This window comes from Spermophilus citellus (genome assembly GCF_964194105.1).
Source record: "Spermophilus citellus genome assembly, chromosome: 14".
Taxonomy (NCBI): Eukaryota; Metazoa; Chordata; class Mammalia; order Rodentia; family Sciuridae; genus Spermophilus; species Spermophilus citellus.
Genome location: NC_138194.1, coordinates 69,038,690 through 69,062,800, shown reverse-complemented (window position 1 = coordinate 69,062,800; position 24,111 = coordinate 69,038,690). Strand labels below are relative to the sequence as shown.

The 24,111-nt window shown below is 41.5% G+C and overlaps 1 protein-coding gene across 4 annotated transcripts in view; it reads left to right on the top strand.

The window, feature by feature from the left end:
• The first annotated feature begins 2,049 nt into the window (after positions 1–2,049).
• The window catches only part of SNX31 (sorting nexin 31), a 60,166-nt gene continuing 38,104 nt past the window's right edge, over positions 2,050–24,111 (top strand). For 3 of the 4 annotated variants that reach the window (XM_081266151.1, XM_081266150.1, XM_081266149.1), the window contains exons 1-4: positions 2,050–2,182; positions 2,282–2,356; positions 12,922–13,036; positions 15,703–15,767. In XM_081266151.1, coding sequence (XP_081122277.1) covers positions 2,117–2,182; positions 2,282–2,356; positions 12,922–13,036; positions 15,703–15,767 — 321 coding nt within the window. In that variant the 5' untranslated portion in view covers positions 2,050–2,116. Of the gene's footprint in view, positions 2,183–2,281; positions 2,357–12,921; positions 13,037–15,702; positions 15,768–24,111 lie in introns of those variants that run through there. The other variant, XM_081266152.1, reaches the window with a different exon arrangement.

The following is a 24,111-nucleotide window of genomic DNA, read 5'->3' as shown; positions in this document are numbered from 1 at the left end:
AGATGGCACTCAGTAGTATCCACTGACTGGATGAGTTCAAAAGAGCTGCCGAGTGGACCAGAGGTCAGGAATGTAGGAAGGCAAGGACTTATACAGAGGCCGGACCTGTTCCAGTTTGGCTTGGGGGTGGGGTGCACAATGAGAGAAAGGAAATGATCCTGATTAGACATTGCCAATGGACAGAGCCAGAGACCAGGCCATCCACAGATGGACGAAATTTCCAGGGAAGGCTGGGGCCACTTCTGGGACTGACAAAGATACTCTATCTTGGTGCCCTGTGGACTGAACCAGATTCCAGGGCCTCCCTGATTGGCTTTTGCTCCAGGAGCCACTGTGAGATGCCTCCAGACCATTGATCAATGGCAGGAAATAAACTCTAATGCTCTTCCACCCTGCACTGAAGATTCCCTTAAATGAGTACAGGTATTAACACATTTTCATAGAAGAGGAAAGTACAGCTTAAATAGTCCACTAACTTATTCAAGACCACTCAACTAGAAGCCACCAAGTGAGGAGACAAGTTCCTGTTAAATTCTTTTAATTAACCACTGCATGGCAACACCACCCACATTTAACAGCTCTAAGTCTCAATTCCCTTTTTTGTAAAGCCAGACACTTTAGAGGTTCCTAGCTACAGGTTCCTATGAAAATTAAATGGCATACATAGGTTAGGGCCTGGCACCTGTTGTGTCCCAGATTCCCCTTTCAACAGCCAGCTCTTCCCAAGGCTGACAGGCATCTTCAAGAGCTTTCAAGGGTTATCCCCAAATCTTTCAGTAAACTTCTCAGATGTATGTGGAGAGGGCGGGGGAATGCCCTGTAACCCTGGAAAAGTTATTTCACTTTCTGGGTCCGTTTTGTCATTGTAGGATGTTGATCTAAAACCAGAAGAGTTATGGGCTGATTAAGGAGAGAAGGAAGAATGGAGTCAACCAAATGCTGGTCTATCAGGTCCACAAGGCTCTTCCTCCAACCAGGGACCACTGGCAAGGTGGGAGGAATTCTATTCCAACTGAGCCAAAATTAGAGAATTAAAAGGACTCCTTTTCACAGAAATTAAAAATGAGAGATTGTTGAAAGAACTTGGGACGAGCAGGTAGTTAAGGTGAACCCAGTTGAGAGGGTGAAGCAACTATTTGAAACCAGGGCTTCTCTGGGATCAAGAGAGTCCTAAGTCGCTTCCATTTTTGGAGGTTTCTAATACATTAATATTAAAGGGAAAAAAGATTTTAAAAAACTAAGTTACATATGTTGTGGCAGACTCTCTCTCTCTCTCTCTCTCTCTCTCTCTCTCTCTCTGTGTGTGTGTGTGTGTGTGTGTATATATATATATATATATATATATATATTTTTTTTTTTTTTTTAATTCATAGTGCCCGGCATCCAGTGTTGGTGAGTAATGGTGCAGAAACTTTTTCAAGGCCATCAGGGCATCCAGTGATGTCAGCAGTCGAGGCTGAGGTGGGGTCTGAAGGTGTTGTCACACACCTTCCTGAATCACCAATTGAACGCGGAATGGACATTCCGCAAGTCACAGAGACCCTTGGAGAAGGCCAGCTTCTCCTGGACTGTGGCAGCAGGGAGTAAGTAGCCTCACCTGGGGGCGTTGTGCTGGGGTGGGGTGGGGTGTAGTTGGGGAGACTGGACTGGCACCTGGACAGGATTTGCCCGCAGCTGGAGCTGATACAGCCGGGATTAATTTTGGTGGGTTGGTCCCAGGAATCCTATGCAAATCTGATCAAAACTCTAGACCTTCTCACCAGGAGATCCTACTGCCCACCCCACCCCCCCCACACACACACTTTCTTTACCCTTCAAGGAACCTCCAACAATCCAGACCTCTGACGCTCTCCTGGGTCTCTAACCGGATTACGTCCGGTCCCCAGTCCCTCCTGGGAGCCTGCAGATCCGCGGGGAGAGAGGGAGTGGGGGACCCGGTCACCGTCTCGGCCCCGCCCACCTGGGGACGGCTTGGGCTTGGGCTAACTGGCCCAGGGACCCGCCTCCGCGGCGAGGTCAGCCCAGCTACCGCCACCGCTGTCCGGTGCAGAATAGCTGATCGCGTCGCCACCGCGGGTCGGTCTCCCTGCGCTCCTTCGGGGTCGCTGCTCCCGTCATGAAGATGCACTTCTGTATCCCGGTGTCCCAGCAGCGGTCGGACTCGCTGGGAGGCCGCTACGTGGTGCGCCTGGGGCCGGGGTCGGGCTGAGTGGCTGGGGAGAGGGTGACCCTGCTCACCTGCTCCCTTAGCTAATTCGGGCCGGGGTCTGTGTGTTTGTAGCTGTACTCCGTGTATCTGGACGGATTCCTCTTCTGCAAGGTGCGCTACAGCCAGCTACACCGTTGGAACGAACAGGTGAGCCGGTCAGAAACAAGTAGTGACCCCCCACCTGAGACAGGTGGGGGAAAGTGTTGCCCAAAGAGCTCTAGTTGAGCTCTAGTTGTGTGACTAAGATTTTAGACTTTGGGGGGCTTCGGGTTCTTAATCCCTAAAACAGGTAAGGATTAAATGTGAATTGCTTGGCATACAGCTTCATGATTACATGTTATGGCTCCTAGTCACTTACAGATATGAGATGAGGAACAGGGCACACGTGACTTTCAGATCACCCAGCCCCTCCAGCCCCACCTGTAGGGTGCTGGATCTATGGTGGGCTTCATTTCAGTGCCTACTGTTCTCCAGGGCAGGGTCCCCTTTCAAAATGAGCAAATTAAATCAAGACAAAAGTGTAGTCTAAGGAATCTAGAACATGAGCAATCTCCTTTCTCTCTAGAGTTTTTAAGTTTGCCTCCTTTTAAAAAATGTGTGTCTGTTTTTGTTTCCAAATGACCATAATCATAAATTTCAAATCCTAGTAACTGGGGAACCCAGAAAACATATGACTTACCAATTTAGGAGGTCATTTCTCACTGCAGTTTCTTACCCTGGTGTGCCTACTATTTTCTCTGGGTGGTAGGTGGATTTATTAGTTTGCTCTAATGGATTTTATTGGTTTTATGAGGAGGTGTAAGTCTTCCAAATGGTTAGAGAAGTAAGTGGAATCTGGGAAATAAAGTTCAAATTCTTCTTCCATTCTTCTCCACAAATAGTTGTTTCTTTTCTTTTTCTAGAGTTTAGATTTTAAAGAACACATACCTCATGTTAAAAAGAGGATAAAGATGACAGAAGGCAATAGCTATTAACATTGGAAGGGGGACCTTTCATACAGGTTCACTAGGAACTATTTCATACTATTCACTAGGAACCCAGAGAAAGTCTGGGTGCACGCCTGTAATCCCAGTAGCTCAGAGAAACCCAGAGAAAGTCTCTGGGTTCCTAGTGAACAGTGATGCCATATTTCATTTAACCATCTTCTGATGGTGGACAGATACGTTTTTCTACTATTGAAAAGGTGTAAAAAAACCATCAAATACAAATCCATAGACCAGCAAAAGGAAGTCTAATAGACAAAAGAGAAGTGGGGGATGAGAAGGGAAAGGGACAGGGAAAAGGAACAGATTTCCATGCATGTCTAAGTTTATCAGGATGAACCCAATTACTATGTATACCCATAAAGATCTAATAACAAAAAGAAAAAGAAAGGGTTACTATGGCAAGTCTTCTCGTTCATATGTTGTAGTGAATTGGAAAAGTCCATTTTCAAGGTATGATTAAATATCTCTGGACTTAACAAGAAAAACATTGCAATGTGTTTACTAGCAATAATTTGAGTGTATTACCAGTGCCAGCAACCCAGAGGACCTTCAGGAATGATTGGTAAATGTCTGGATAAAGAAGCTGTGCATTCAGATTTCTGAAAGATGAGAAGTTGCTTTTGACCAATACACATTTGGGGAGCTGCAGGTGGGCAGATGAAGATCTTGAAGGAAGAGAAAGGAGAGATGTTTCAGACATTTGGTAGCACAAGTCAGGGTATCTCTCCTGCCTCCATGGCTCTTCCTGGAATGTGAGAGGGTAATGAGGAAGGGGCCAACAAGAGTGCAAAGCAGGAGGCAGCGGGGAGAATGTGGGACCCTCTGCTTCCAGGCTGCTCACCTCTCCTCTGACCTTCAGTTTTCTCACCAGAAATAATAAGCAAGCACTTACGTATGGATGCCAACCTCTTAGGGTGCTTGTGACAGTTAGGGGCCAGGATTTGATGTTTAGAACATACTCTGACCCTTACCTTTTGTGGTTTCTTTTCTTCTTCCTCCTCCTCTTTCTCCTCCTCTTCTTTCTTTTTTTTCTCATTCTTCTTTTTCTTCCCCGTCTCCTTCTTTTTTTCAATGTTGAGGATTGAATCCAGGGACACTTTACCACTTTGACCACTGAGCTACATCTCCAGCCCTTCTTATATTTTATTTTGAGGTAGGGTCTCATTAAGTTGTCAAGGTTGTCCTCAAACCTAGGATCCTCCTGCCTCAGCCTCCTGAGTCACTGGGATTATAGGTTATGCCACTGCACCCAGCCACATTACATGATTTCTTATTAAATTTGACAAAAATAAATTATCAGTAAGACAATTGAGTCCTAACCCAACTTGCTTTTACTATATTTTGGAATAACATAATGATATTACCCAATTGTACGTGTTTAGTTGATGACTTTCAGTAAATGTACATAGTCAATACCACCATAATCAAGACAAAGAACAGTTTTATCACTCTGAAAGTCCCCTTGAACTAGACATGGTGGCCAGGCAACTTGGGAGGCTGAGGCAGGAGGATGGCAAGTTCCAGCAACTTAGCTAGAATTTGTCTCAAAATAAAAAAATAAAACAGGCTAGTGATGTAGTTCAGTGGTAGAGCAGGCCTGGGTTCAATCCCTAGTAGTGCAGTAACTGTGAGATGCAGTGACTCCTGTAATCCTAGAGGAAGGAAGGAAGGAAGGAAGGAAGGAAGGAAGGAAGGAAGGAAGGAAGGAAGGAAGTTTCCTTGTCCTCTTTTCCCTTGATTCCCTCCATTCAATCCTGGCCCCCAGGCCATAGGACCTACTTTCTGTCATCAGAGTTGCTGCCCAGGATTTTGCTGGAGCTGCCCAGCAACCCCACCAGGGCATCGTCATTCCCATTTAATAGATAAAGAATGGAGTGGGGTGGCCAGATTTGACACAGAGAAATACAGGATCCCCAATTAAATTTTAATTTTAGGTAAATAATCAATTTTTAAAATATAAGATGTCCTATGTACTCTTTGGGACATACTTAACTGGGCATCCTGTATTATACTGATCACCAGAGTGTGACATTGAAAGGTTGGGTGAGCTTTTCCAGACATTTCTCTGTTGGTTTTTATTTTCCTGGTCTGTGGAGGATATGAAACTTCCAAATTCTTAATCTGATTTAATACAAAACACTGTAAAAAAATGGAATGGTAGAAAAGTCTTGTGTGTGTGTATGTGTGTGGGGAGGGGCCAGGTACAGGTGTTTGTGGTAAGAATAAGATTATTACTAGCATATTTATTAAGAAATACTGGGTCTGGGGATGTGGCTCAAGCGGTAACACGCTTGCTTGGTATGCGCGGGGCGCTGGGTTCAATCCTCAGCATCACATAAAATAAAATAAAGATGTTGTGTCCACCGAAAATTGAAAAATAAATATTTTACAAAAAAAGAGAAATACTTACAAAGTTCCTATTGTACGCTGTGTACTTAAATTAAGCGACTACTATGACCTTAGCATATGTAACTTTTGGCTATAAGAATTGGATTTATAGCTGGGCACAGTGGTGCACGCCTGTAATCCCAGTAGCTCAGGAGGCTGAGGCAGGAGGATCGTGAGTTCAAAGCCAGCCTCAGCAATAGTGAGGCACTAAGCAACTCAGTGAGACCCTGTCTCTAAAAAAAAATACAAAATAGGGCTGGGGATGTGGCTCAGTGATCAAGTGCCCCCAAGATCAATCCCCAGCACGCCCCCCAAATAATTTAATTTGTATTTTGTATGTTAGATACTTCTGAGATTGAGGAGGTACACCTGCCTAGATGCAGTGACTTCTGGTCCATCCCCCTAATACTCCAGGGTATGCATAAGACTGGACCTGGGAAAGAAAAGAAGTCAGCTGTGACTCGTTTTCTCTGATGTCATCCCCTGAGTCCCGTCCCTCAGTGAGGCTCCCCGGAGGACTGGCAGCATGTCCCTGTACTGCTGACCACTGCTCACATTTCTTTGCTGTTTGAACTGGCTGAGCCACCTTTTCTCTGGGTCTTTTGATAATTAAACCAGTTTGATTCAGACCTCTGCCTTGCCGGCACTACCCTTCCCAAACAGCCATAAAATCTATGATGGCAACATGTAATCAGCTCATTTTGGCCTAGTGTCGTGGAAGTGATGCTGGGCTCTACGAACAGGGTGCTTGCCTCTTGCAATCAGGCAGCATCAGACGTGGCAATGGGGACAAGTCAGGAAAGCTTGCAGAGGATACTTTAGCAGGAGGGGAGGGCTGTGCAAACCTCTCACACTGCTTCTTTGCCCCTCCCTGCCAGTTGCAGGTCTTACCTGGCTCCTTCCTCCCACTGACCTAACATGATCTCCTCATTTCTCTACTTGAATCTCTGGTTCCTAACAGGCCGGCCCAATCATCGCCCCTGCCTTACTTATTTCCCCTGCTTGGAGTACTCTTAATTTCCAGTCCACCTGTCAGGAACCAGTCCTTTCTCAAGTCCCACCTCTCCCAGGAAGTCCCCCTTGATTGCATGAGATGCCTTTCTCTGACTCTTCTCCCACATCGAATTTAGATGCCCCAACCAATATCGCTTTGAGTTGTGCCCTTTTCTGGTGAGTCTGGGACTTGGAGATGCGAGATGAATGAGTCAACATTAAAAACAGAGACTGTAGAAAACTCTGTGTTTATATCTCTAATTCCACTTGCTCCAGGTTCTCACCCCTCTGGAGTTGATATGGGCGCTGTGTGAGCGCAGGGAAGGAGGTGACACTTTCAGCTGGTCAGAATGGTCCCACTTATGTTATAAAGTAGAACTGCACAATGGGGAAGTTCAGTGTAAGAGGTTCTGAGATTTGAAAAAATTCTGAACAGGGTCCTCCAGAAAAAAAAAATAACTGAAACTAACAAAAAAATGCCTCATAGTAAGAGCTGTGTTTTCCTTTTGATCTTTTTGAACATTTTTTTTTTTGACAGAGGGATTGAGCCAAACTCTTATACCAGCTAATTCTTAGTATGCAAGAGGTTTCCATAGCTAGACTATGTGCTATCTGAAACCCATCGAGAAGGTTCTGTGGTGATAGAGTTGAGCCGTGGCATTGACTTCCTGCAGATTAACTACTGTTTACTATATGTTTAACCTCTTACCATATTAGAGAAGGGAGGCAAAAGGTTTCTTGAGAAGTCAGGTCAGGTTGAAAATCTTCTGGGATGCTTTTTGCTCTGTATTGGGTATTAAAACCTAATCCTTGCTAACTTCCCCACAGCCCTTGGCCTCAGACAGGGGCTCCCCCTGATGCCCTCCTGCAGAGGCAAACCTTGGGAAGCCCTGTTGTCTCAAGGTTGCTCGGATGAGAACCAATTTGGCAGCATCTGTGACATTGATGAACACATGCCAAAAAAGACAATTGCCTTTTAAAGATCATTTAATCAGTTAATCAAGAAATAATTGCACGCAAAGAAGACAGGTCTCTGCTTTGCTGAGTGGAATTAGCAGAGATGGGGTGCATAAATCCCTGGATTGTTTAAGCAGCCCTGCCTAGCATGGAGCTCCAGCTGGGGTGCCTTTTGACAGTCTCTGGCAGGGCTGAATATTTCCTTGAGTTTCAAAGAAACACAATGGTTGCAACAATGTTTTGTGCTAGAGTTACATGAAAGGTGGCAAACTTCAGGGCTCCAGGGGACAGGCAAGCAATTTAAAGGAGGTGAGAAGCAGAGCATGGAACTGCTTGTCTCTTATCAGTCAGTTGGGATTGCATAAGAGAGTGAATCCATGGATTCTAGATCTTCTGGTTTTTCAAGAGAAGCAAGTACATCAAGTATTTTTAAAATGCAAACCTCATTTTTGGGGAACAGTCTTAGTTTACAGAAAAGATAGTACAGAGAGTTCCCATGTACTCCACATTATTCAGACGTTCTTCGTTTTTGCCTATTGTCCTATTTCTAATCCAGGACCCCAGCCAGGATTCTATATTTAGTTATTTTGTCTCCTTAAGCTCCTTGGACTATGACAGTTTCTCAGACTTTCCTTGCTTTTTAACAATATGACAGTTTTGAAAAGTACTGGTCACATATTTTATGAGATGCCCCTCTATTGGAATCTTATGTTTTTCACACAATGAGAATAAGGTTATAAGTTTGGGAAGGGATGAAGACCTCAGAGGTAAAGTACCTTTCTTTTCTAATACATGACAGTAGAATGTATTTTGACATATCATACATAATGGAGTATAACTTCTCATTTTTGAGGTTGTAATGATGTGCAGTTATACTGGTCGCATATTCATATATGAACATAGAAAAGTAGTATCTGATTTATTCTACAGTCTTTCTCATTCCCATTCCCCCTCCCTTCTCTTCATTCTCCTTTGTCCAATCCAGTAAACTCCCCCACCCCATTGTGAATCAGCATTAGCATATTAGAGAGAACATTGGGCCTTCGGTTTTGAAGGATTGGTTTATTTCACTAAGCATGATAGTCTCTAGTTTCATCCATTTACTAGCAAATGCCATAATTTCCTTCTTTTTATGGGTGAATAGTATTCCATTGTGTATATGTACCACATTTTCTTTACCCATTCATCTGTTGAAGGGCACCTAGGCTTGTTCCATAGTTCAGCTATTGTGAATTGAACTGGGTAAAGCACCTTTCTAAGCACATCCTGTCCTGGGTACCTACTGTCCACATGTCTTAATCACTGTTGTCATTACCCATCATCTGGTTTCTCCACTGTAATTTTCTCTCCCTTTCCTGGTGTACTCTTTGGAAGGAAGTCACTATGCACAGCCCACACTGAGAGCAGGCTTTATGCTCCCCTCCTTGAGCAATGAGTCTCAGAAATTCTTCTGCACAGATTTGTCTGTTTTCTCCTATTTGTTCATTCAATAATTTTTATCTGTATAGAATGATGGATATTCACTTTATACTTTGGGCTCAATATCAATACTACTTTATTTTTTGGATCAAATTATCCCAACTTTGGCCCTTGGGAGCTCTTTGAGTTTGCTCCTGAGTGTCTTTGATATGCTCCCAGGGTTGATTTTGTTTTGAGTACTTCCTTACTTCCTGGGGTTACAAGATACTCGGGATCATCTTGTTTATGTCTATCTCAGTCCTGGAATCAGCCATTTTCCATGGATCCTTGGTTGCTTTTGTTGAAGAACGGCATTAGAAACCAAGGTCTAGGTGCTAGCTGTGTTCAGTGCTGCTGAAGGGTTGCTGCTTCTAGGCCCTCTCCCATGCAGCAAGGAAGTGAATGTGTATACAATAACCAATGTACATGGACTTACCTGTAAGTATTTCCATATGTATCCATCTGTATCTATGCTAAGCTAAAAGTGAGCCCATGACAGTTCATTTAACTCTGATATCTTATTCTTGGTTATTCTTGCCTCCTGGTCTTATCTGCGAATTCCCATAATAACAGTGAGAAACCTGACTCCCACTGTCTGCTGTCATTTACTAACTTGTTGGCTGTGTATACACATAGAGCAGTATTAGAATTGTTAACTCATACTCCTGTGGGAAACAACTTTTATCAACTCAAGTGTTTATGTCCAGCTAGTTGCCATGCCATTGGGTTCTACAGACTTTACTCAATTCCAAAGTTCTTTAGGTCAGTCCTTTTCAGCCCTCATTCCTGTGGTTTTATACATTGATAATATAATTAGTTTGTTTTGGCACACCCTGTATACCATCCTGGGATTCTTCCACTTCCTAAATGAATATTAAAAATATTTGCTTTGTTAAGCTTGCGTTGTAAGGTTCAGTGGGTTTTAACAAATGTATATTGTCATGTCCACAGTTATAGTATCATACAGAATAAATTTACTTCCCTAAAAAAAAATCCATGTGCTGCACACACAGTCCTCTCAGTATCATCTGAGCCCCTCCATGTGATCACATTATATATGCTAATAAATTACTTTAAAAAAAGAAAAAAATCCCATGTGCTCCACCTATTCAGTACCCCTTCACCCCAAGCCCCAAGCCCCTGGTTACTGTTGTTTTTTTAATGGTCTCTGTAGTCTTGCCTTTTCCTTTTCCAGAATGCCATATAATTGAAACCATATAGTATATAGCTTTTTCAGACTGCCTAATTTCCACTTGGCAATATGCATTTGAGATGCATCCATGTCTTTTTGTGGTTCCATAATTCATTTCCTTTTATTGAAGAATAATATTCTATTATATGGATATTTCTCAATTTTTTAATCTATTCATTTGAAGGACATCTTTACTGCTTTCAGTTTGGAGAGCTATTAATGAAGCTGCTATAAATGTTCACATGCAAGTTTTTTATGTGGACATAGTTTTCAAATAAATACTTAGGGGTGTAATCACTGGATTATATGGAGGACTATGTTTAGCTTTGTAAAACATTGTCAAACTGTTTTCCAAAGTGGCTAAAATATTTTGCATTCTCTCCAGGATATAAGTTTTTTAATTTTAAAATCTTAAAAATAAATATTGGTATTAAGTTAAAATTCTCTAAAAATTGATCAACCAAATGAAATGCATCAGGGAGCTATATTTTGCCCGAAGACTGACAGTCCATCTTTCAAGATGTTAGACCAACACTGTCCAATAGAACTTTCTGTGCTGTTGAAAATGATCTCTATCTGCTTTGTCCAATTCAATAACAACTTGCCATGTTTCAGGCAGCTAGGCAACACTTGAAATGTGGCTAGTATGACTGTGAAACTGAATTTGTATTCTTTATTTTATTTCAATTAAGTTTACATTTACTCACAGGTGGTGAATGGCCACCATATTGGATGACATAGTTCTAGGTTATAAAGATTTTGACTTTTCCTTGAGTGAAATGGGAAGCCACAGAGGATTTGAGCAGGGCAGTGCAATGATTTGACTTACAGTTTTGAAGTATCACCTTAGATTCTGTGTTAGAATAGATTGAAGGGGATCAAATGAAGAAGCAGAGAGACCCTTTGGAAGGCTACTGCAGTCATCTAGAAAACAGATGGCAAAGCTTGGACCAGCATAATGGTATTAGGGACAACGAGAAGAAGGTAGTGGTCAGATTCTTGATGTATTTTGAAGTTAGAGTCTATGCAAGGAAAATATTTGCCAGATACACACTACTAATTGTGGCAAAAGCAATCACAATTAAATTAAAATTTGAATTTTTGCCTGTTTGCAGTTCTATTTCCCTTAGATCTGCCTTATGCTTTCTTTAAACCACAGACTACTGTAATAGTAAGTAATGGTAATTGTTTTCAGCCCTCCTGCTCAAGAAATGCCATAAAACCTGATGAAGTTTTGATATTGCCTTGCGATTGAGTTGTCATTGCAAGTTTAGCACTGGAACTATTGTTTCTTAATTTTAAAATTATTTTTATGAATCTTCTATAAAAAAATTACCATTGTGGTCTTGGGTCATATATAGGTAGGTGGGAGGGAAGGACCTGCTGGGTTTCTATTAGGATTATATGTCAGCTCTATAGGAATTCTGTAACCAGCACTATCCAATAGAAATATATGCACCATGTATGTAATTTAAAACTTTCTGGTAACTACATCAAAAAGAGTAAAATAAACAGGTGGAATTAATTTAGATTATGGATTTAATTTAATATATCCATAGTATTATCAGTTCAAATGTGTAGTCAATATGAAAAGTTATCAGTGAGCCACTGGGTATGGTGGTGCATGCCTATAATCCCAGTGGCTCAGGAGACTGAGGCAGGAGGATTGTGAGTTTGAGGTCAGCCTCAAGAACTTAGAAAAGTCCTAAGCAACTCAGTGAGACCCTGTCTATAAGTAAAATATAAAAAACGGCTGGAGATGTGGCTCAGTGGTTAAGTGCCCCTGGGTTCAATACCCAGTACCAAAAAAAAAAGTGATCAATGAAATATTTAGCATTCTTTTTTCTTCAAACTAAGTTTTTGAAATCTGAAGTGTGTTTTACCCTTATAGTACTTGAGTTTAGACTAGACACATTTCAAGTGTTCATAGCTACCATTATTAGTAGCTTTTTGCATTAGCACAACTCTAAGCATACCTGTCAAGTTCAGATATGATTCAGATGGGGTTAGGAGTAACTGTAATCACAAAAACACATAATTATTATAAAATGAATTAAGAAAATTTTGTCTCATATAGAGTTGTTGGCAGTCTTACAAACAAATAGAAAATCAAAATATACCCCAACTCTATCAAAATTAGACTGGAGTTGACAGTGTGTGACGTATGTAAAATAGCATCTTAAGAGCTTATGCTGAAATGTATTCACCTTTTTAAAAAATATTTATTTTTTAGTTGTAGTTGGACACAATATTTTTGTTTTATTTATTTACTTTTATGTGATGTTGAGGATTGAACCCAGGGCCTCACACGCGCTAGGCGAGCGCTCTATTGCTGAGCCACAACCCCAGCCCACTGTATTCACCTTTAAAAAAATAAAATCATTCTATTTTCCTCCTTTTGGCCACCAAGAAGGGTAAATTTTAAATAAAATACTGGGCTTTGCTCTAAGGGGAGGCTTTAGTATCCTCCCACCCTACATTCCCTGGCACTGGGAATTCAACCTAGGGGTACTTATATTTGAGCTGTAGTTTCACCCTATATATTTTTTATTTTGAGACAGAATCTCACTAAGTTGCTGAGACTGACCTCAAATTTGAGATCTTCCTGCCTCAACTCTCCCCACTCCAAGTAGCTGGAGTTACGGTTGTGCACCACCACACCCCACTGAGGCTTCAGTATCTCATCAGCCTTGAATTCGAGTCTCACTTGTCTTAACTGTATTTTCTGAATCTTTCAGCTGAGGCGGGTCTTTGGAAATTGCCTACCACCTTTTCCACCAAAGTACTATCTGGCAATGACCCCATCTATGGCTGAGGAGAGGAGGGACCAGCTGGAACGATATTTGCAAAATGGTATGTATTTGGGATTCTATTACAGATTTGAGAAATAAGTTGCATAATACAAAATTCATCCATTTAAAGTATGTAATTCTGTGGGGTTTAACATATTAATATAATTGGGAAACCATCACCAGAATCTACTTTCAAAATGTTGCTGTGTACCCCCAAAAGAAACCTTGTGCCTATTAGCAGTCACCCCTATTTTAGCCTTCTTCCACCAGCCCTGGCAATCAATATTCTAATTTGGATTTCTAGAGATTTGCTTATTCTGGTATATATATATATATATATATATATATATATATATATATATATAATCATATGATATGTGTTCTTTGTATTGAGTTTTAAAAATACTTTATGTTCAAATTCACCCTTGGGTGCCATATGTTGACTTTGTAGAAATCAAACAAATGTGACCTGGATTAGGATGGAACAAGGGGTGAGCTGAACTGTGCACAGGAAAATATAGGGAGGTATCAGAGGTGTTTATTAACAACAGTGCCAGAGATTCCACTTCCACTTTGGAAGAAGCGTTGTGAAGGCACAAGGATGCTCAGAGACCTGAGCTGGCCGCTGTGAGGTCGACAGTACCACGGTGTTGCCTGGTGCCTGGGTCCTGCAAATACTGTGCCTGCAAGACTGTGATTGACAAGATGAAGCTCTTATACAAAAGAGGGAGTTCAGTGTATAGAGAAAAATTAGCATTAAAATATTTAAAGATTTTAAAATTAGGAATCAGTCTATACACATAATATTTTAAAAAATAGAGACTATGCAAAGGAATATTCAGTGAAAGGTAAGTCTCCCTCCCACCCCAGGCCTCCAGAGACAAACAATACTACCAGTGATTCCTGTATTCCTTGGAAGCAATCCATGTGTACACTAGAATGTATATCCATCTCTTCTTGTTCAACATAAGTTGAAGTTTACTATACACACTTTTCTGTCCCTGATTCTTTATAACATTTTGCTCTGAAACTGTAACTTACAGAAAAAGTGCAAAAAATAATACAAAAAAATTTCCATATATTCACCTAGATTTCCCAATTAACATTTTACATTTGCTTTATTATTCTCTTTCCCATCTGTGTATGTGTATGTGTGTGTTATAGATGTATGTATGTTTTTTTTAAGGTTTGAATGTTACACACCTAAGTCATTTTATCCTTTATACTTCTGTGTGTCTTTCCTAAGATCAAGGACACTGTCTTATATAACTGTAATATAGTTATCCAAATCAGAAAATCAACACAAATACAGTCATGTTATCTAGAAACCTTATTTAAACTTCAACAACTACCACACTGATGTCCTTCATAGTTAAAGAAAAAAAGTTTTTTCTTCTGTATGTTGAATTTTTCCTTTTAAAATATATATATCTTAGAGATCAGACTGCATGAGCAATTATAGATTTACCTCATTATTTTCATGATTACATTTTTTAGGGGGTGGGTACTGGGGTGAACCGGGAGTCCCTTACCACTGAGTCACACCTGCAGTCTTTTTATTTGAGACAAAGTCTCACTAAATTGCTTAGGGCCTTGCTAAGCTGCTGAGGCTGACGTGGAATTTGTGATCCTCCTGCCTCAGACTTCTGAGCAACTGGCATTACTCATGTGCACCACCATGCCCCACTCATGACTACATATTTTTCTTTAATATAGTCAAAATTCTAGAAACCATCTATTTCCCAGGATTTTTTTTATGTGTGTGTGTAATGAAACCTATGCTTCCTTTTAGACCTGTTGAATAAGACTTTTCAAGCTCAAAATGTATCTCTTTTGACTCTTCATTTTCTCTTGGTTTGTTTTCTCAAGTCTTAGCAAAATACACCTTTAATAATACTGGCCTTTTTACAAGTGCACACAGTGCTTCAGGGGCCACTGTTCCAGGCCTGGTCTTCCCTCACATCATCAGGATGTTTTGTGCATCCTCTGACAAGGTCAAGTAAGGGGACAGCACAGCCAAGTGTCATAACTGAGAGCTTGGGCTCTAGAATCAACTCCAGAGTCAAATCCCGGTTTTGCTTCTCACTGACTGTATGACCTTGAGCAAGATACTTACCTCCTCTGAATCTCAGTGTTTTTAGCTATGAAATGGTGATAATGGTTGCCTTATGGTTCCTCTTGAGTTGATTTTATAAAAATTTTAAAATTATTTTTCTAGTTATAGATGGATGCAATATCTTTATTTTGTTTATTCATTTTTATGTGATGCTCAGGATCTAACCCAGTGCCTCATGCATGCAAGGCAAGCACTCCGCCATTGAGCCACAATCCCAGCCCCTTCATATAGTTTAAATGAGCTAAAATGTGCAGTACTTAGCCCAGCACCTGGAACTTAACACTCAACATTCTTCATGTTGACTTTATCATCATCCCAGTAAGACAACAAGGTGGATATTGAGCAGCACAGGCATGCATGAATGAAGTGAGGTTCCTGGGAACATTGTCACCCTGGCTTGGCATGGTGGGTTCATGTTGTTGTCAAGGCTGCCTGGAGGAGGCAAGCTTTGAGGATTTTTCTGCATTTGAGAGGTCACAACCTCCATCACCTTCAGGGAGGTTACTGTGTGCTGGCGAGGTCCAGGGGGTCCCCTGGAGGAGAGATCAATTAGGTATAGTCAAGGCTTAGCCCAGCCTGTGCTAACCCAGCTCACTGTTCGTGTTTTTCAGTAACTGCAGACCCAAACATGTTGAGAAGTGATGTCTTCATTGAATTTTTAAAACGGGTACAGCTGGTAAGCCTGCTTTTCCTTATTGAGGTCATTATATATCTGTAGAACATGTGTGTACTTTGACTGTCAACTCCACATAGCCTGGACTTGGGTGAAATACATTCATTTTGAGTAGATTGGAGGATAGTTGCTATTTTGGAGGTTATTATGGTTTGGGTCAGGAATGTCCCCCTAAAAGCTCATGTTTTAGTGCAGCAGTGTTCAGAGCTGAAATGATTGGATTGCGAGGGATGTAGCCTCATCAATGAATTAATCCATCTGATGGATTAATAATTTGAATGGACTACTGTCTGGTTACCATAGGCAGATAGGACATGGCTGGAGGAAAAAAGTCAATGGGGGCGTGCCCTTGGGGACTATATGTTGTCCTTGGCTTCTCTCTCTCTCTCTCTCTCTCCACACACACACCCCTCTCCTTTCAGCCATGATATTTCTGCTTTGGAGCCAGCCAGCTGACCAACCATGGACTGAATCTCTGAAACCTGAGCAAAAAATCAATCTTTCCTCCTTTAAGTTGTTTTTTGTCAGATATTTTGATTACAGTGATGAAAAGCCAACTAACACAAAGATTTAGATTCTATATGGAAAATGAAACTTTGGCTTTATATATATATATATATATATATATATATATATATATATATATATATATGCAGATACCTTTTTTCTGTAGCGTAAATATCATCCATGTCAAAACCGGCCTGAGGCCAGGCATGGTGCCACATCACAGCAGCTCGGGAAGCTAAGGCAGGAAGATTGTGAGTTCAAAGCCAACCTCAGCAATTTAGCAAGGCCTGATGCAACTCAGCAAGACCCTGTCTCTAAATAAAATATAAAAAAGTGCTAGGTATGTGGCTCAGTGGTTAAGCACCCCTGGGTTCAATCCCCAGTAGCCTCCCTACTGCCCATGTTAAAAAAAAAAAAAATTGGCCTGAGGAAGACAGCCTTAGTGTACAGCTTTATCACTAACGGACCCCATACTGAGTTTTAGTCACTGAGATTTCCAAGAGGGTCATGGTGAAGATATCAGGACAGGAGGTTTTAACAGCTATTACTTCTATATTCTCTACTTTATTGTAAATGGAGAAAATCCAGGCTGAATAGAGTAACATACAGCAATTCCCTTTTGGTGGATGCTTTGAAGAACCACTGGCAGCTTGTCCCCACAGGCCGGAATTTTGTGAAGTCCCTTCGTTTAAAACATATTCATCTAATTGTACATATGGAAATGTTTTTGTGCCTGAAAGCATGAGCTTGACTGAATGGTAGAACTCTGAAGTGATTAGAGTCATATAATGATTTATCATTGAATTGGACCCCTAGCAAAGGGAAAGATGATACCTTGATCAGATTTGCTAAGACCAGAGGAGATTTTATTTAGACAGAGTTCCAAGGGTGTTGCTCCATTGACTGGCCCTCTTAATCTGAAATATGGCCCTAGAACCTTCCATGGTGTAGTGGTTCTTATTTTCACGTACACTTGATGGTTTAAATATATACATACTTTCTTCTTTGAAAAGTTTGTGTCGAAGAGGTGATGATAATAATAAAATTTATACAGTGAAAAATAATCTTTTCTTCCCCCAGCCCCACTCTCCAGGATAATTGTTATTCACAGTTCAATGTGTTCTTTCTACACATTTCTCTGCATATAAAAATATAAACACATGCCATGTATACTTTTGGGAATGTGTGTGGAGCTGGGGATTGAACCCTAGCCTCATGTATGCTAGGCAAGTGCCCTACCACTGAGTATACCCACCCTGTCTGAAAACTCACTGGGCCTTGCTTTTTAAAACTTGAAATCTTGAGGGTCATATTATCTCAGTACATTTAAAGATAAGTTTGACTTGTTCTTTTGGGGATACAATATGGATTTTGCTTTTAATGCTTTAAAAAAAATTATTCACGGAGGGGTTGGGGTTGTGGCTCAGTGGTAGAATGCTCACCTCGCATGTGCGAGACCCTGGGTTTGATCCTCAGTACCACATAAAAATAAATAAGTGAAATAAAGGTATTGTGTCCAACTACAACTAAAAAATAAATATTTAAAAAAATTAAAAAATCATTCATGGAGTATCAATGTTACGGAGCTTTGTTTTGCATATATTTTTTTCTGATAACTTGGAAGGTTTGTGCCTAGTTCTCTTCGTATGTTGCCTTTATTTTATTTTTAAAAAAATCTTGGGCTGGGGATGTGGCTCAAGCGGTAGCGTGCTCGCCTGGCATGCGTGCGGCCCGGGTTCGATCCTCAGCACCACATACCAACAAAGATGTTGTGTCGGCCGAGAACTAAAAAAATAAATAAATAAATATTAAAAATTCTCTCTCTCTCTCTCCCCCCCTCTCACTCTCTCTTTAAAAAAAAAAAAAATCTTTATTTTTTAGTTGAAGGTGGACACACAATATCTTTATTTCATTTTTATGTGGTGCTGAGGATCGAATCCAGGGCCTCACGCATGCTAAGCGAGCACTCTACTAGTGAGCCACAACCCCAGCACCAGTATGTTGCCTTTATAATTTTATACAAAAGCCTAGTAGCCCAGGTGCAGTTTGCAATATCTCTTTTTGCTTCTTCTGAAGTATTTTTCAATTTTGTAATGACCTTCTTATTCTCTTCCACTTTCCCCATGAATTTACCAACTCAATTTTTAATTATTTTCTTCCTCACCTCTTAGTTGAGGCCTTCCTCTGTTCTTTAAGATCTTCATTCAGAGATGCCATATTTTTATTAATGCATGTTCACCTGCTTAGTGATATAATTTTTTCAGGTACATATTTTTTAAAAATATTTTTTAGTTGTAAATGGATCTTTTATTTATTTATTTATTTATTTATTTATTTATATGCAGTGCTGAGGATTGAACCCAGGGCCTCACACATGCCAGGCAAGTGCTCTACCACTAAGCTACAACTCCAACCCCCCAGGTATATATTTTATGCCGATAGTGGATTGTGTTTCTTCTTAGAATCTTGCAGGATTTTTTTTTCTTTTTTTTATTGTTGGTCGTTCAAAACATTACATAGTTCTTGATATATAATATTTCACAGTTTGATTCAAGTGGGTTATGAACTCCCATTTTTACCCCGTATACAGATTGCTGAATCACATCATTTACACTTCCATTGATTTACACATTGCCATTCTAGTGTCTGTTGTATTCTGCTGCCTTTCCTATCCTCTACTATCCCCCCTCCCCTCCCCTCCCCTCCCCTCTACTCTCTCTACCCCCTATACTGTAAATCTTTTCTTCCACTTGTATTATTCTTCCCTTACCCCTCACTTCCTCTTGTATGTAATTTTGTATAACCCTGAGGATCACCTTCCATTTCCATGCAATTTCCCTTCTCTCTCCCTTTCCCTCGCACCTTTCATCCCTGTTTAATGTTTTTTTTTTTTGTTATTATTATTTTTTTTATTGGTTGTTCAAAACATTACATAGTTCTTGATATATCATATTTCACACTTTGATTCAAGTGGGTTATGAACTCCCATTTTTACCCCGTATACAGATTGCAGAGTCACATCAGTTACACTTCCACTGATTTACATATTGACATACTCATGTCTGTTGTATTTTGCTGCCTTTCCTATCCTCTACTATCCCCCCTCCCCTCCCCTCCCCTCCCCTCTTCTCTCTCTACCCCCTCTACTGTAATTCATTTCTCCCCCTTGTATTATTTTTCCCTTTCCCCTCACTTCCTCTTGTATGTAATTTTGTATAACCCAGACCTGTTTAATGTTAATCTTCTTCTCATGCTCTTCATCCCTACTCTGTCCTTAGTTACTCCCCTTATATCAAAGAAGACATTTGGCCTTTGTTTTTTAGGGATTGGCTAGCTTCACTTAGCATAATCTTGCAGGATTTTTGCATGGGTTCCTTAGCAATTCTTTTCAGGTTATTGTTCAACTTTGGAAGGGCTGTGCTTTGTGCCTTAGCTGTTTGCCCATGCATGCTAAACTGTAGGGAGGGACTTGAGTTGGGTCTCTTGAGTCTGTCTGTTGTATTTCTGGATCTTGCCTCTTGTTTCTGAACATTTTCTCACTAATTCTCTGCCATAAGACCCAAGTGTTTCGTCTAGCAATGAAGCATAAACCACAGCTCCCTGGATCATGGCTTAGCATTTTAAATCCTTCTGTTAGCTCAGATCAGCAGTCCCTGAACTAGTGTAGTGGTTAAAGAGTTCAGGGTCAGGAATGAGATGATCCAGGTTCAAATTTTGGCCACTTGACTTTCAAGTCATATGTCTGAGAAAATTTTAGCCTCTTTGCATTTTAGTATCTCCATCTGTAAAGGGGAGAGGAGTTCTTCTCTTATTGTTGCTTTGAGGATTAAATGAACTAATACTCCTTTGAGCACTTAAATACCATCTGGAACAACGTTAATGCTTAAGGGGTAGTCACTACTGTAGCTAATGTCTTTTTCTCTTCTCAACCATGCTGAGAGATTGCAAAGATGGAGTTTCTGCACATTTCTTCACTCTCCCCTGCATCTAGGCAGTGTCAAATGGGGCCCAGAGTTGTGCTCCCAGCCCTGCTGAGCCCTCCCTGAGGAACTGCTTTCAGAGAGCTTCTGTATTACTTCTTGAGTCCTCTTTTCCCCGTCCCACCTCCATCTTCGTTATCAGTGCTTGGCAGCCCCTCCAATATCCAGTGGTGCAGGCCTGGAACTATTTTAACTTTTTAATCCAAGATAGTTTTCTCTTTGCCTCTAAAAGGAGAGCAGGGCAGAGGTGGTTCTACTTTCGAAAATATCTAAAAAGGAGGTTTACATTACGGTTTTGATAGGGAAGTGAAGTTCATTGTACCTGCCTGGTTTATCCCATCATCTGTTGCTCTACATTCAACAAATATGTGTTGACGATTGCTGTGAGCTGACCCTCCACTAGAGGCAGATGAGACAGCAATAAATGATGCCCAGTCTGGCTCACAGAGTTTGTTTTCTTGGAGAGACAGAAATGTCACTTGGCACGTCATTAACTGCAGTGGGCACCATGCCATAGTACCAGGCCCTGCACTGGGATGCACCATACACATGATATACTCGGAGTGCTATGGTGCAGGGCTGTGTTGCCCGAGACGGTTAGTAATGTGTCAAGATTTTTGTCCCATCAACTCTGATGTGGTATTTACGGACTCTGCTACCCCCAGCAGTGCACGCCTACTTACCCCGGTGTGCAGTGCAAATGCTGTCATCTTCCAAGTGTGACCTGGTGAAAAGACAGCCAGGAGGCATTACCACAAGATGAGTGTGTCTGGAAGACATGGTGAGACCATGTCTGGGGTGATGTTCTAAAGGAAGTGACATTTAGCTGCTCTTTGAAGGTTTCCAGGGTGGGCAGGAAGATCACATACACTCTGACTTTTAAATTTTTTCCCTTGGAGGAAGGAAACAATGAAATAGTGTCTGGAGGTGTGGGGAGAATCAGGACAATACGGGTGAAAGGGAAGCAGTGATCACATCATGTGGCAGGTGAGCCGACTCCCACTTCCCTGCTGCCTGCAGACCCTGCCCCTGAGTGCCCTCCAGAACTGGAAGGATCCATGGCAGTGCATAGAGTTAGTCAACACAGGAGAGAAATAGCCAGTGGAGCTTATGGCAGGATAACTCCTACGAGGCTGGGAGGCTGGGAGGCTGAGGGGCTGGGGGGCTAGGAGGCTCAGAATGAGCAGTGATTTGTGGATCTGCCATGAAGTAGGGATGAGTTTTCCCACTTGGATATTTTCCCTTCATCTGCTAAGTGCAGTAGCCAGTAGTTTCCTGGTGGTTATTGACAAATAATCACACAATCCAGGCCTGGCCCTTCAAGGCTCAGAAAATACGAGAGCATCTTCCTGCCTCTGGACAAGGGCACACTATATTAAAAGTGTGTATGGACATGACATTCTAAGAATCCTTCTCAGGAAAGCTGCCATCAGGGATGGTCAAAGCTTAGATGCAAAAATTAAAGGCATTTTACCCCTAAAAGGGCTTTTCACTGATTTGGCCCAGTGCTTCATGCTGTTTCTCATGACTGGTTGAAGGAGGTAGTATTACTTGAGGTTGAGAACTCACCTTTGGAGAGTGGAAGACTGGGGTCCACATTCATGGAGCCTGGGTCCAGAGCCTTGGCTCCTTTCATGTTAGGAGATATTTCTAGAGTGGAGGTACCTACCCAACCCTGCCCCCACATGATCCCCTTTGTCTTGTGTGTCTAAACCCCCCTGCACGACTCACTAAACTCTGGATTTTTGTGATCACTTTAGAGATAAGGAACTTTTGAAAAGGCAAAACTAAAACTAAAGTCTTTAGACTTTATGCTTTCATGTGCTTGCTTATCTCAGACTGTCTTGTATTCAATTTTTCAACATTTTCCACAGAGTGTTATGGGGCTGGGGACTTCAGCTTTCTTCTATCTCTTCTTCTATACCTACCCTCTCCCTAACTTTGTTATGTCACAATTTTAATAAATTAAATCCTTAGTTGGTGTTTTCAAAATACTTTTCCTTCGGAACCAAGCAATATTTTTTTCTCTTGAACAACCTGAGTTTTCTTCAAGTTAAACAGAACCATTAAAAGACTTAGAGATTAGATAGATAGATAGATATAGATATAGATATATAGATATTTGTGCTTAAATGTATGACTAACTCTTTTGATGCTTGTGAAGTGCTAAAATCAGAATTTTCTCCAGGGTCAAATGGGTCAGATTCTCTCTTGGAAATGATCCACCAAGAGCTTTTGTCTTTCTGTTGTTTAGAATGAGACTTTGCCTGGTAGGGAAGGAACCAGGAGAGGAGGGGAGTGGGCAGGAGGGCCTGGGTAGTCAGTAACCCCAAGTCCTTGAGGAAGGATGATTAACACCACCTGGAGTCAGGCAGAGGAAGGCCATCTCTAAAACTGAATGTGAGACACAGGCAAAGAATAGGTGAAGCTACAGATATAGTCCAAGCTTGGACTGTGACTATGAGCAGAAGTAGATTAAGTTCACATCTTGATGTTTTCTCTGTGACTTATGGGAAGTGAGGTTAAGGGGGGACAGGAAGGAGGTGGGTGTGGCTGGAGTCTTGGGAAAAGTGGAGAAGGTTGGACTAGAATGTGAGTCAGATGCCATTGGGTGAGGCCATCCTGGGACGTGTAGGGAGCACTTGCTCATCTGACCAAGGCAAAGATCTGGGTGCCCCTTTAACCCATCACATCCCTCAATGTAGCAGTTATCCACTGAGAAGAGGTTCTGCCAATCAACACCAGTGTGATGGTGTCGAAAGAGAACATTGGAGAGACTTAACCTTGGTGTTCTTTTCTCAAATACCTGTAGGGTAAGCACATTCTGTTGGGCTAGAGAAGGAGGTTATGCACAGAAACAATTCATTTTCAGATGTTCCAGTTTAGGTGCCACGATTCTACTTCTTTTTATCTCTCATTTGGATTATTTTGAGAATATGGTACCAAGATTCAAGTGTCTATTGATATTAGCACAAGTACTCTGTCCACACGATCCTGCTCTGAAGGAGTTTACAATCTAATCAAGTTTTTGTTACCATCTAGGGATGCTGGATTCATTGTCTCTGCTCGGCAAAGAATTGAAGAGCAGGACATAGAGATAGCAAGCAAGCAGCAGGTTTTTTGGAAAAGTGACAGTAACAGACTTCTCCAAAGAAAGGGGGCCTTGGAGCTGGGAGTCCAGTGGGGAGTTTTGGCCTGTACTTTCTATGGTCTCTGGAGTTTCCTTCTTTCCTTATCTCCTCCCCTGACCATGCTCTCTTCACTGTTATTGATTGGTGCCCTCCACCCCTGTGTCCATATGTCTATTTTAGGTTTTCTATTGGTTCTCCTGCTTAGGAGCATGAGAACAGAAGTGTCTGTCTGATTGGCTCCCCAGCTTGTGTCCACAAGCACTTCTGTCAGTTGACCTCATCGGAAGACCCTCTCCATGCTCCTCTGTTCTGAGCCTGCCCCTGACCTCCTCACTTGCCATCTTGCCCTGGTCCTTTTATATCTCCCTCACTTTAAGCAAATGAAGTATTGAAAAGTCAAGAACATTCAACCAACAAATACTTAGTAGATAAGGTAGAGCTCAATGGCTTCCATTTTCATCAGTCCTTTTTAAACTACCGTTAAATAGGGATACAAATCAAAAAAAGGAAATGTATTCATCTGATTGAAAAATCATGGAAATTTGAAATTTGGTCAGCTCCCTCTTCTTGCTTCCTACCCCAGGGGCTGCTTTCCTCTGTGTAGACTGCATTCTCTGAGCCCCTGTTCTGCGGCATGGTAAGGTTAGAGCCCAGATGAAGGAGTGAGCCCCAATCTTCCATCTAATGAACAGGGAACTCCTCTGGGTGATGTTCTGGAGAGAAGGAATA